We start from the raw sequence: 15,357 nt of genomic DNA on the forward strand, positions 1-15,357 counted from the left end.
TGATATATACATGGAGTGAAAGGTGTGGTTTGTTCACTGGCAAGACTTAAAGTACATTGACATTTCAAAACATGTACTGAATATATTTTTAAAAAAAAGTCTTGTGACTTGAAGCAGGTAGAGATAAATTGTGCAGGTGAGTGCGATGTGTGTTACTGTGTGTGACTGTTTGAGAAAGAGAGAGAGATGTGTGTGACTGTATGCAGCCAGTCAGTGTGTGTCCATGTATGCATGGTTGCATGTGTGCGTGTGTATATGTGTGTGTCTGTAAGCAGCTGGGTGTACGCAGCCAGTCAGCGTGTGTGCATGCGTGTGTACATGTGTGTGTCTGTAAGCAGCTTGGTGTATGCATCCACTCATGTGTGTGTGTGTTTAGTCTGTCTCACAGTCCCTGAACCACATTATTTTCCCTACAGCCTAGCTTTCCCTGTAGTGCTAAAGCCCTAAACGAAGCAAGTCTAGATTTCCCCAGGTTCTGAATCTCTGGTCTCTCTAGGGCTCCTTTTCAATTTAAATGGGCTTGTTTGTTACTATCAAAATTATATATATTCAGAGACTAAGCCTTAGTCTAGTGTGTGTTGTCATGCTTCTCACACCCGTCACTGACAATGGAACCCTGTGGTTGTGGAACATGGCCACTGGAGGAAATAACACAGGGTCAGAGGTTAACTGTGTCCTTGTACTCATATACGTATTTAACATGTAGACACCATCCTTTATGAGCTCTGTAGAACTAGAGATCTTGAGGGTAGATCCATTTATGATTCTGTTCATGTCAATCATAATTCAATAAAGTATATAGGAAGAAGTGCTTTTTTGTTAACTGAGACAATATGTTAGCATATTCATTATGAAACTCATATTTTACTGCCTTTTGTTTTTGTTTTTCACATTTACACCATTTCTGGCGTCCCCCCACCGTGATATTGCTGGAATATTGCTAAAGCAGAGTAAACCATACTCACTCGCTCACTCACTCACTCACTCTCACTCATTCACTCTCACTCACTCACTCACTCACTCACTCACTCACTCACTCACTCACTCACTCACTCACTCACTCACTCACTCACTCACTCACTCACTCACTCACTCACTCACTCACTCACCCACTCACCAACCCACCCACCCACTCACCAACCCACTCACCCTACCACTCACCCTACCACTCACCCACGCACGCACATTTGCAATATTTAGTAGAGGCTCATCCAGATGAAGGTCTTCCAGCTGTATTAGGAATGTGATTGGTTATTGAATGGTGTCCTTAATAGTTAATATTTAGAATATACTACCCCGTTTTTTGTTGTGAAATAAACATATCTCTGTAACAATACACATGAATCTTTGAAATAAGAGTCACTCACAGTCACTGAAGCAAATTATTTCCCCTATTGCCCCATCCTTACTGAATGGCATTTCTGGATTTACCTGCTGGGGCTCCTGGGTTTTTGTATAATCACTTGTTTCTATCAAAGTTATATATTTTCAGAGATTAAGCATTAGTCTAGATAAAGTGTGTGTCATCTGATAGTGTGGCTGTATCAAGGCAGCTGGAGATGAATGTGTGTATATCAAGGTGGGGACACCACAGGAAAAGATGGAGATAAACAGGGAAATAATGGATGAAACCCATGAATGAGACAAACAGTGGACCGTTCAGGAACATGAGTCTATATTCAGTGTAGATTTTCCATACCTCAGTGTTATCTAGGTAGATGGGTGAACGGAGGTACTGATATAACCTTTGACGAACAATACTGAACCGAGAACTAGACCTAGTAGACGTGATCTCCACTGACAATTCATCGACCATGGATACAATACGACTAGTCATATGGAAAAAGATGTCAATCACGCCATTGTGAGGCATTATAATGATGTCCCATATTGCCTTCCATACCTGAGAGGTATCGGCGTTGTTGAATAGTGCTGCAGGTTATGTGGTACAGGTGTAACCTAGGTGGGCTAATTCAGGACTGTTTATCCACTGTCATGCTGGAGATGTGATAGCAGGATTATGGGGTGACTTACATGTGATTAATGATTATTGATGGTCTAAGTTATGTATTGTACATATGTACGCTGGAATTTGACGTGTATGGATGACTTCTGTGACATATATTTCAGTAGGTGCATTAAGCTGAATGCAATTATACCAGACATAATGTATCGATATTAAAACAAATTCTGAGGATTATCTGCCCAGCATCATATCTAGATCTAATGGTGCTAACTGTTCATTATTCAGTCTGATATGAAGGAATATAGCAGGTGAAGTTAATGTCATTACATTATTGGTTCTCCTTATAGTTACCATCTGTTATTCAGCTGGAGTGGTGTCGTAGCCTAGTGGTTAAAGTGTTCGCTTGTCATGCCAAAGACCCTGGTTCGATTCCCCACATGGGTACAATATGTGAAGCCCATTTCTGGTGTCCCCATTGCGATATTGCTAGAAAAGCGGTGTAAAATTAAACTCACTCACTATTATTCAGCCTGATATGAAGGAATGATAACAGGTACAGTTAATGTTCATGATACCAATACCAAGGTATTATAAAACAATGGGGTCTTTACAGGTTGAACCTGTAGTCCAGTCAGCACTATTATATCACCAGTAGTCTTAGCTGTGACAAGTCAGATGTTATGATAAATAGGCAAAAGATTGCCCTTAATTGGTGTTATGAACAATAAAGTTTCATGTGTTCATGTTCTTCCAACTTGTCTATTAAAGATGAGGTAGTCAGTAAAGACAAAGCAACACCACTTGGTTCCCCACCATGGGGATTCAGGGTTAGAATTGGGCCACTGCTACCTGTATTGGGAGTGAGAGGCCACACAATGGATCTAGTGATCCAGGGGTGGAAATATCCCATTGCCCAACGTCCGACTCCAGTGTTTTTTTCTGTCGGGCAAGCAAATTTGTATATCACATTGTACCGGTGTCCAGTTGACTTTCCAATGTTAATTATGTTGTTTATTTAAAAAATCAACAAGAAAACAGCCGGTATAGTGGAAAAATTATCAGGGCAAGTGATTTTACATGTGCCACTGTACCGGAGTACACTAGCAATTTTAAAGTTATTTCCACCCCTGTGATCGTGCTCAGTTACTTGGTTGATCATGTTTCATCATACAACAACAATAAGATCACTGCATTGTCTGGCCCAGACTTGACTATTTACAGGCTTTTGTCATGCATATTACTGAGTGCAACTTTAAACCACAAATAAACCACTAGCATGGTGATGATGATGTTTTGGGGACAAGATTGTTGACAAATTCTTTCCAGATTTAAAGACAGCAATGCCACATTGTAGGCTTAGGGTAACTGAGATCAGCAGAGCAAATGTGTTCCAGGAGATTCAGTATCTGTAGATCTGGCCCTTGTGACTGGCTTTATTTTAGTCTCCAAGGGGCCGGCAACTTGTGTCATGCCTGAGACTTGTTTGACCAAACAGGTTGATAATACAGGTAGGTGATTTTCTCTCCTTTGTATATCGCTGTCTGGTTGTAAAGTACACAAATCAATACAAATTGGAATTCTCAGCCGGGGTCAAGTGTAGGTTTATTGTGTTTCGCTGAGAGTGTGGGAGCCTTATCTTGACCAACTGTGATAGTAGTACAGGGTACTGACTTCAGACATCTTTAAACATTCACCGCGTAATACCTGCAGTTAATCATCTGCGAGAGTCGCAGACAGTGTAAGACATTGCGCACCTGCTCTGAAAGTCAGGAGGGATAATTACTTGTATAACATATGGAGTATTGTAGTGAGATGTCTGCTATGTGATATATGGATATATACTCCAGGTGTTTGGAACATATTGATTTTATTAATGGAGTTTTAATGTAGTGGTATCAAATTCTCTTGTATCAACTGATTTCCTGCATGCAAAATAGAACAAATGTAATAAAATTCCCATGTAAACTATAGATTTAGCTTTGATATATATCTCCAACTTCAGTTTACACTGTTTTGAAAGATATGCACATATTAGAAATTAAGGTTTTAGGTTTTCTGTTTTGCATTTTGATACAGGGCCACTTAGTTTTGAAGCATTTATGTTACAAGTTTTGACAAGTCCCCTTGATATTCATTGTAATGTTTGGACACTGATATACCATAATGAAATTGGACCCCAGTTGGTGGGATGTTTGATGCTGATCTCATTCCTTGTTTGACCTTTCTTTGCAACAGCTGTTGGAGTAACTGCTGTGGTCAGTTCAGCATGGTCAGAGAGATGACCATTTGATGGGGTCCATTAGTTCCATTTTTAACAGTATCAGCTAGCCATTTGAATACCTGGCTGTGAAGATTTATTTGAATGTGGTGTAGATACAAGGAAAGAATCTGTAGCAGCTCTTCCAGCCTACAGTAGCGTCCCTGCAAGTTGGGAGAACTGGAGATTATTTGTTCAACTATTTATCACTTTAGGAGGAACACCTGTTGTAGCAGATGCAGCAATTAGTTTCAGGATTGGAACATAGGACATAACTGGCTTTGCCTTTATCAATCCAGTTATTTAATAGTTTACTATTTGGTTTAAATGTTTTGAATCTTATGAAGAAGTCTCATTTTTCTGTCTCTTAGTAACAGCAAAGTCACATGTTGTTTATTAAATGTTTGTAAGATGGTTAGTGTTGTCAAAGGATCTGTGGATCTTTAATGTTTTCTGGAAGTACCTAACTGCCCACAATTCCCAGTATGTTAGCTGAAATACTATGATATAAAACCTACTCAACTGCCCATGGTCCCAGTATGGTAGCGCTGTGTGTGTTATTACTGCAATGACTGGTGATGAGGGTGATTATTGCCATGTCTCAGGGAGATAGGAACCAGCTGATACAAGGTGATAGAGGGGCATCACTTTCAGGAACCTGCTGCCCATTGGCGCTGATATCGGCAGCATGGAAGATGTACTGAACCATCTCACCAACTCAGTCAACTAGGAGCGTGATCAATGTGATGTTGAGATGACTTTCTTGATATTCCTGCTGTGAGTCCAACATTTCACAAACTGGATATAGTTCTGAAGTATCTAGAGAGTTAGTACGGTTTGTTGTTTACAATTGTTTGATGGCATCATGTTTTAAAGATCTCCTCCATCAGCTTTGGACCTATGGAGATATATACCGGTAATTCTGATTTACTATCTCAGACACATGGAAACTCCAGAGTAAAGCAAGGTATTTATTGCATCAAGCTATCTTTGAGGAGAATTTGTTTATGTCATGAAAATACATTCAATGATTTTATCAGTCAGTGTTAGTTTTAAACCAGTATGTGTATCTCGATACATTCTTTTGGGGAGGAACCCGGGCACTATGTAAATAAACTGACTTGAGATGTAAGCTGTTTGATGTTCGGGCTGTTGTTCTCCTCCTTAGTCTGTGAGTCAACATGGGGAGCTGTTTGCCGGGGAGTTTGTTAGAACCACAAGATTGATCATTGCTGCATCTGTCTTTGACTGATCAATGATTGATCAAACTTGCGATTCTGTTCAGTGCCAATCATATAAGAAATAATTAATAATCATTAAATTTCCCACATTATGTTGTTTTCGATACATATGACAACATTTCCAAGAATCTGAGACTTTGAACCATTGTCACACAACGCTGTATCATTATTGTAGTCATTATTGGCATTTTTCAAGCGCTTATGGTGAAGACAGTTTTGCACTTGACAAAAACTAGTATCGTCTTTGATTTAAGATTTCACATCCGATTCCTGGAATGAAAATTGAAACTGAACAATCACACATAAAACCAGTCAATCACACAAGGAACAAATCAGATCAAATGTGAAACCAATCACTCGTGATATCAGTCTATTTGAAATGAAGCCAGTAAATAAGAACAGCAGCTTTGATCGTCTACATGACACAGATAGTGCTGAATTGGAGACAAATATGTAAAAAGGTATACGAGTTATATACATCTGGCAAGTGGACTCTGTCTTGAAGTGTTGAGTCACAGGGAAAGGTGTCTCACAGGGTTTATGTTTTACCAGGGTCTGCTATCAGGTAGACACAGGCCAGGTTAAATCCCTGTACTCTGTCGCCAGAGGAGATGGCAGGTGGTGTATGCTCACTTCATTGAGGAAGATCCATTTCAAGTACATCACAATGGTTCTCTCACAATACCTCCTTTGTGTTGGTCCTGTTCTTCCTCTGTGTATCGTGTTGTATTCTTATCTTCAAGGACTGTTGTTTACACAATGCAATCAGAAACATTGTACACAACAGTTGGAGTTTATGTCAGAGCCAACCCGCTTGACTTGGGTATTATGAGAAATCCATGCTATTTGTAATGTTAAGGTAAAGCTGTGAGCAATGGGATGTAACTTGGAATCCTTCCACTGGATGGGTTGAGGGTTCTCCTTGCAGAATAGCACACCTTCCCTAGCAGGAGGAAGTGACAGCATCTGCTAGTCTGGGTTCAAATCCCTGATTATGATCCTTAGTCTGTCAGAACCACACACATGGATGTTGGTTTACAGAAACTAGGAAGCAGACATATATGCAACTGAAGTACTTTTATTAGCATTGTTATACCCAACATTCTCTCTCTGTGACCATAGTGACAGCTCTCACATTTCTACCACAGCACTAGACCCTTCTCACTCACTCACTGTTGAAACACAAGATCATATAATCCTTTCTCACTCACTCACTTGCTCACTCACTTGCTCACTCACTCACTCACTCACTCACTCACTCACTCACTCACTCACTCACTCACTCACTCACTCACTCACTCAGCATCTTTGATCCAATTAGTCTACAGTTGATACTGTAAAATGTATGGCAATAACAGCTCGCCTGTACCATTAAGGAGAAAGGTATGTTGTCATGAAATACCAGATTGCCTGCTTCCATAGAATGCCAAGTGTGGATACTCAGGCTGTGTGGTTGTATAACACTGGTCCATGCAGCCCAGCCATCCATCACTGTCTAGAGGGCCATCACATTACATGGTGAGTCGCTGGGTCTGTGTTGGAGGGAAATCAGTACAAGCTCTGGTGATTGAACAGTGTGTTTGTGCCATCAACACTTGATCAACAGCCAACACAGAGGTGCTGTTTAGACCATTACCCTCTTTCAGTGTTCTGTCTGCAGTGGTTAACTAATGAAGTACTGATACCTTCTTGCAGATAAAAGGGCCAAGGGTAGTCCCCATCCTTTGTACAAGTACAAATTGCTTTTATACATTGCTTTTATACATTGCTTGAAAAAGGAAAAAAATCTGGTGCCACCCACTGCTCACTCACTCACTCACTCACTCACTCACTCACTCTGTCTCACTCACTCTGTCTCACTCACTCTATCTCACTCTATCTCACTCACACACTACATCTCACTCACTCACAATAGGTTCATGGTATGTGGTGATAAGCTGACTGATTCCCCCTTACTCAGAAACTCTGTTCAGTGTTTGATGTTATTATCAGCTGCCCTTGTGTAGTGACGTACATGTGTGTGCCAGAACTCATATTGGTTGCATAGTTTTATAGTGTATCCGTGATATACCATGCCATCCATAGGTGAATATGAATACCTCACTGATGCTGAGCCAGCCAGGCCTTGTTTAACCCCTTGGTGAACATCAGGCAGGGAAACAGCAAGTCTTAAGATGTCTCGAACTACCAAACCTTTCTTTCTCGATGCAAATGCTCCGTCCACTACCCCATGAACGCAGTTACAACTGAAGGATTGTAGTCTGAATGAATATCTTGCACATGAAAAGTTCCTGTTCGCATGTATGTGATGTGTGACTCATGGATGCATTTTAGCATTAAAATTATACAAATGTCCCGATGAGTTCCTGGCCCTAATCATCCCCAACTCCCAGCACTGTCACAGGTGCCACCCAGGTTCAAGTCCCACAACTAGTTTCCTCACATGCCTGATGAGTTTGTTTAGGACAACCCCCGCCTCTGTTTTGCTGTGGTCAAGGAGATCACCGAGATCAATCCCCACCAGGCTTCCTGAGTCTTTGTTTGTCTAGGTAGATGGACCTTAATGCCGGTCATCTAGCCAGATATAAGGGCGGTCAAAGGAAGAGCGAGGGCCTGTAATGAGTATGTGGTTGATAAACAGTATTTAATGTGGGCAAACAATGACTTAGAGACAGCAGGCCGTTCACACATGAGGTGGAGGTTGTTGGCACTGTGGACTCCTTGATTAGATTACCTCTGACCTTGTAACCATTCTTGCCCCAGGATTCACTGGTTCACAGATAACAGAAAATACCATGTGAATATGAATCAATTATCAAATTATCTGGGTCCTTTTCTCAAACTGTCATGTTCAAGTTATTGTAATTTGTGAGGCCTAAAATTCAAACCATTATTTCCTTCAAACTGAAGCTTGATTTCATTCAAGTGTTTCTGCGAGCAGATGTCATCGGAAGGTCGTCTCCACAGCTATAATATTCTGATGTAAAAAGTTTGGTGTCACCTTTGTCACTAGTGTACAACAATGTACAGTATGAAAAGAAATGTTCATTGAAAGTTAATGAGTAAGATTTTGCACTGCTTTTAGCAATAATTATGTCTCCCCCTGAAGGGTCGGGAGACATATTGTTTTTGGTTGAGTTTCCATCGGCGTTGGCATGGGCGTAGGTGTTCCCATTGTTTCAGGAACATAACTCTAAGACTACTTGAAACTTCACCAAATTTGGTGTACAGCCTCTTCATATCATGTAGATATGCCTTTTGAGGGTTTGAGTTTTTTTTCAATTTTATTTATTTCTGTTTCAGTGGCAACAATTTGGATTTTATCTTTTTGAAGGGTAAAGTTTGTTTCCCGAGCAAAATTGTGAAACTATTTGACCCATCTTCACCAAATTTTGTATACTTAATACCAATACCAATTAGTAGTAAGCTTAGAAGCATCAACAATATACATGTACTACTATAAAACATGTATAATATGTATTTTCATACTTAGACATTTTGAAATTGAAGGAATCAAATGAATTGTTTGAGGTCTCAACGTTGAATTGGGGGAAGGGGGGCACATCTGTTTTTACGAGTATAAACACTTTCTAGTCTAGTAATATCAGGGCGGACACCAGAAATGGGTTTCACACATTTTACCCAGGTAGGGAACTGAACTCAGGTCTTCAGCATGATGAGTGAACACTTTAACCACTTGACTACCCCACTGCCCTGTACAATGAAAGAACCATATCCTGAGAAGTAGGCCTGTATAAAATGACCAATTTGTTTAATGCGTGTTGCCCCCCTCTGGCAGAGTGAGCTACAGTAGGTGCAGCTCTGAGCTGGCCTGAAGCTGGTAGAGGAAGACACAGTGGACATTACAAGTCAAACGTACAAATCAATTACATGGAGTTTACCTGCTGTCATCCGCCTGTGATCTCTAGTTTACATGGCTTAGACTGGGGGATCTGCCAAGAGTTACCCTCACTGCTATTTCTGTCCCCTTTATAGAAGTAGCAGGGCATAGTTCTGTCATTGTGACATATAGTTCTATCATGTAACACAGACTCTTGAGTAAAGCTGGTGAGTACGCATATTTATTACCTGAGGGTAAACATATCCTTTTCAGGATCATTTTGCCGTATATGAGCAGATATGATGTCACTCAGGAAATATAAGAAGTTTTAAGAACTATTAGATCAATAGAACTGTGTTCTGTACTATCCATTCAATTAGTCATGAGTACCGTAGACTTTCCAGAAAGTCTTACATAACACACATATAGTATCATCCTATATTAACCAGGTAGACCGCAGATATCAAGCAATACTATAAGATCTTGTTTAGATCCAGCTCTTTACACCCGTGGGGTGGCGTTGGTGTATGCCAGTTACGTAGCACTTGATAAGGGTCGTAAATGGTGGTTTTATGTTAGGCATGTTAGATTGTCCGTGTATGGGAGTTAGCGCCAACACTTATGGAGTTTATTGTGTTACGCCTCTATGAGCAACAAGGTGTTTTCAGTGTGGCAACTTAAGGGCCTGGACTTTGTTGAAATTCGCACTTTATGTTTTTCCTCTAACGCTTGAATGGGTGTTTAGTTAGAAACGTGCAGATTGTGGGTATATATAAACATCTTGGTTCACATTTAATACTTGGATATAGGTGTATGAAATCCTCCCTGTAGTAATGTGAGGTGCACAAAGCATGTTTGTATGACTGAGGTCACTGCAGTGGAATAATATGTACCTAGTCTCTCTTACAGGCCCTACAGAATATATATTATCAAACAAAGATCCACATCAAATTCTCATCTTCTTCCCAGCTCTAGCATTTCATCCTCACCCTCTCTAGAGACTCTGGGATGCTTTGTAGCACTATTAAGTTCAACCACACATATCCGACTTAATGGGGAATACGTGTTTGTCTAAAAATGTACCTTGCTTCTGTCTACAGCCACTTGAGACACTGATCTGTACTCAGTACACAGTTTGGGCAGTATGTACATGTGTTTGTTAAATGATGTTTTCATAAACTCGGACTGAATTTGTGGAAGTAGATTCTGTTGCAAAAACAGGAACTATAACGTTTTTTTAGTTTGGGGTGAGATATTATTAGAATAGAAGTCAACTAATAACAATATAGTTAGGATGTTTCTAAGCAGGTCAGGAACCACCGTTGTAATGCACATCTCTCTAAATCATCTTCCTGGTTCAAAGTGAATCATTACATATAAATAGAAACACATTATTACCTTGACTGCTTCCTAAACTATGACATCAGTTCACATGTTCATCATTTTCACTGAGTTGGACACACAGACTTTTATTTCATATAATAAACTCTGTCACAAGCTACTGCAAGCAGTGGGTTGTAGGGTAGCCTGGTGCTTGAAGTGTTTGCTCTTCACATCCAAGACTGACTGACTGAGTTTAGTTTTACGCCGCCGCTTTTAGCAATATTCCAGCAATATCACGGCAGGGGACACCAGAAATGGGCTTCAAACATTGTGCCCATGTGGGGAATCGAACCCGGGTCTTCGGCGTGACGAGCCAACGCTTTAACCACTAGGCTACCCGAACCGCCCCTCACATCCAAGAACCACATGGGTACTCTGTGTGAAGCACAATTCTGATTTTAATGAACGTCCTGAAGGCAATATATTGTTTCAGGATTACAAAGTAGCATTTTTTCCTCAGAGTAGGGATATTTCTCTACCAATTTATTGTTTGTTAACATTACTTATTTCTATAAAATTAATATCAATTGAAGGCTCAATTTCCACGACATACATGTTGAAATGTTGATAGCATCAGTCTCTTCAGTAAGTTGTCCCTGGCTCTGGGTGTAGGTACCAGTTGTCCCTATAGGTGCACACTCTCACACACATACACAGTCCCTGAGAGTATACACCGATCCCCTTCCACCCTTACTCCTGCCTGTGTCAGGGATGCCCTACATAAGCTATCCTGTAGATGTGGGCTTGTGTTGGCCGTCCTCTGCTCATGTTAGTTTCAGGTGTGTGAGAACAGGGGTTCTGTGATGTATGCTAATGTTGCTTCCTTTGTTTCAGACATACGTCAACGAGAGCCGGATTCCAGAACAAGAATATGTTACTCTGAACCACATGGATTCCGTACGCCTCGGATTCGATATCCTTTGTCTGGAGAATGGTTGATGATAGATGCATGTAGACAACAGTTGATAAGCATGTGAACATATAAACAACTCACCCAATACAGGTGATAATTTCAATAGCAGATGCTTATGATCCTGCTGAAGACATTAAACCAAACTTTAACGTATATTAAGTCATAATGAAGTATTACATGTGAATATTTTGGGATATATTTTCTGAAGATCTTAACTTCAAGGCTATATGTAAAATTTAGTTGATAGATAACAGGCATTATGAGAACTAACATCTAGGGTGGTAACTGATCTAAGCAGGCATTATCAGGTTTTTGTCCTGACCCATGTGGATTAGAATTGGTCCCCAGTCCATGCTGGTCATATGAGGCGACTTTGTGGATTGGATGGTCAGACTCGGTGACTTGGTTGATTGCATTTCATCACACAATGACAATCACGGGATAGTCTGGTGCAGACTCATTTACAGTGCAGCATTCAACAAGCATCACACCCATGTTCTAACACTATAACCTTCCTCTCTGAATTCATGCTTCTTTATATTTAAGCCACTGATATTTTGGAATGTATAACATACAATATAACTGTTTATTTCTAAAGCTGTTTATGCCTTTGAGAGCCCAGCGCCTACAATGGATGTGTCATGGGGTGTATAATCATCATAGTGGGCTGGTTTTATTTTGTAGGGAATAACAACAACAGCAAATGGGATAACCCCAATAGCCAACCAGAGACAGTGGTAACAGGTTAGCTGTGTGTAGAAGAGGGGATAAGGCATCATTTGTCACTTTCTCTGTGTCTATGTTTGACACGCTTCACTCATCATGAGACTGATGCTGCCCTCTCTTTGGTAGAGTGATTACAAATGTGGGTGGAGTTGATTCTATTGCCACTAGTGCTTGAATATTTGGGGGTGTATTTAACAGTATTAATATGCATTTCAGTTGTAGGGAAACAGTATCACAGGTGAAGCTGTTGACAAAATAGTTTTCCATCATAACATACAATGTACCATAGCTATTAAAATCAAATTTGCCCCTTTGAATGACTGACTGACTGAGTTTGGTTTTACGCGGCATTTAGCAATATTCCAGCAATATCACGGCGGGGGACACCAGAAGTTGGCTTCACACATTGTACCCATGTGGGGATTCGAAACCGGGTCTTCGGCGTGACGAGCCAACACTTTAATCACTAAGCTACCCCACCGCCCCCCCTTTGAATGAAGTTTGTCAAGATGACATGAACATTCTGCATGAACTAGGAAACTCATGCTTTGACACGATGTCCTTTAATATAATCACAGTGGCAGAGTACAGTCATGTCCTGTTCAATACCTTGTGCGCTAGGGTCGGGTTGACTTGCTGTACACAGACTGCCTTGTAAACAAACCATACTCTGTCAGTGAGTGAGTGAGTGAGTTTAGTTTTATGCCACACTCAGCAATATTCCAGCTATAATGGCGACGGTCTGTAAATAATCAAGTCTGGACCAGACAATCCAGTGATCAACAGCACGAGCATCGATCATCGGACAATGACATGTGTCAACCAAGTCAGTGAGCCTGACCACCCGATCCTGTCTGTCGCCACTTATTACAAGCATGGGTTACTGAAGACCATTTCTAACCCGGATCTTCAGGGGTTACTCTGTCAGACAGAGCTTAATGCATGTGTATTTTGAACTGAATATAGTACATCTACTAGAGCTGTGTATCGTGGCCTAAGTTGCGAGACGATATATCCCAATACCATTTTAATGAGGCGAGACGATATATCATGAAAGTATTGGCCAGGAACCTGCGAGACGATTATCATCACGATACAATGGTGGCGATACGATACGTATTCCGATACTTTACAATTTCTAATAACAGAACAGATATGATAGATAAATGACTGAAACTTTATTTGTTATACAGCAGAACTTGTGTTCCATTCACACACACTTAAAAAGCTGTTCATCTAATAAAGTTTCAGCATTAAATGCTTAAGAAAGTCAAACATATTCAGTATACCTTGATCTAATATAAAGTGAAAGTTTCGTAGGGGTTGTATTTCTACACCAATGCTTTCACAAACAACTCAATGTAATTTATATCAGCATTCAGAATCACTTAAGCCTGCTTTCTAAATTTTATCTTCTCTTTGTCCTCTTTCTTAACAACGCTAAGACATCGTTTATAGCTATAAATAAATAGTCTTATTTGTCAAACAACTAAAACATATCTGCATATTTCAATTAACTGAAGACAATTATTCTCAGTTCACAGAGTTTGTAAAATGTTCACACTCTGTGACTTATACACCAACTCCTTTGTTCATGTAACAGAGATAACAGATACAAACAAATTCCTTTAAAGTTCAATTTGTTTTTAAAATTCAGAAGAATTTCAAAAGAGACTCCTTTCCTATTCCTAATGCAATACTCCTTACAACTTTAAGTAGTATTTAAGTTGTATTGGGAGCCATCGTCTCTTGTGGCGATACATTGATGTATCATGGACCCTCGCGATATAAATATCCTGATATATTGCCTAAATGGGTTTTGTATCGATGCACTCGTATCGCATAGTTGACGATGTAAATATCGATACTATCGATGGATCGTTACACCACTAACATCTACCATCAATGTTGTGTGGATTATTCAATTATTAGATCACAAATCGCCTGTCATGAGGAATCAAGGTGTGTACATCTCTTTGATTTATGACCTGAGTTTTACCTTTCCCAAATGTCAAGGCTTTGTACACCTGTGTAATCTCTAATCAGCTAGTGAGACAGTTGCAGGGCATGGAACAATTAATGTATTATTTCTTTCAAAGTCCTAATGTTGATTTATTTGACACACCTGTGCAGGTGTCAATGTTACCTGAGCCAGTTATTTGTGCAAGCATGAGTGCTCTCGTTTGCAGTCAGAACAATTACATGGTTTTTATGCTGTATTTCATATGGATTTGTATTGAAAAAACTTCATTTCAACGACAGGCTGGCTTTGATAATGTGACAAGTCCTAGGTGGAGTTGGTCTGATGTTTTGGTGGAGTGACACCTCAATAGGTGTTAGGCCAGGCAGAATGTAATTTTTAACACATTGTATGTTTGTTTTGGTTCAGTGGTTTTAACAGGTTTTTTTAACTTTACCGGTACTGGGACAGAATGTCAGCTAAATGTAGAAGGGAACGCAGGAATATTTTAGGTTCTAAACATGTCCCACTTTGTGAAACCAGGAGCAGATATGGTTCTGACATACGAGTGATCATAATTGGGAGGATCAGGACTAATGACCTGGTGAACTGTTTGCCTTGTAACAGTGATTAAACCATATCCCAGCAAGGATAGTGCAAACATCACTTGTCTGCCAAATAAGACCCTATTATGTGTATCTGTCTAATGATGTCGCTAAATACACACTATCCACTGATTACAGCCAGATCCAGACAGGTACAGCTATAGAGCACTACCCTTATATTAGACTTGATGTATATGTTGAATGGCCAGTTGTAATATGATGAAGTGATCCAGTGTGTTATTTTCCTTGACCATCATCCTACATACCATGGTGTACCATGTGGAGAAGGGTAGCCATGTCCCCCACACCCACCCCGGGCACACTCACCACCACCCCACAGAGACGCTACCTGGGTGGGCGGCCCGCGACGGAGGGGTGCATATGCATATGGCAGAATGCGAGGTGAGTCAATACAAACATGATTTCTTTATGCTTACTGGATTTGATGTATCAAATGTCCTGCTT

General features: G+C 40.3%; 1 protein-coding gene across 1 annotated transcript in view; it reads left to right on the forward strand.

Moving 5' to 3' along the window:
- The window catches only part of LOC124279436 (centrosomal protein of 170 kDa-like), a 158,943-nt gene that overhangs the window by 60,517 nt on the left and 83,069 nt on the right, over positions 1-15,357 (forward strand). Inside the window, exons 4-5 of the mRNA XM_046715262.1 lie at positions 11,523-11,601; positions 15,155-15,294. Coding sequence (XP_046571218.1) covers positions 11,523-11,601; positions 15,155-15,294 — 219 coding nt within the window. The remainder of the gene's footprint in view (positions 1-11,522; positions 11,602-15,154; positions 15,295-15,357) is intronic.

The sequence above is a fragment of the Haliotis rubra genome, unplaced genomic scaffold (assembly GCF_003918875.1).
Source record: "Haliotis rubra isolate DU_JTF1 unplaced genomic scaffold, ASM391887v1 Scf25, whole genome shotgun sequence".
NCBI classification, from domain to species: Eukaryota; Metazoa; Mollusca; class Gastropoda; order Lepetellida; family Haliotidae; genus Haliotis; species Haliotis rubra.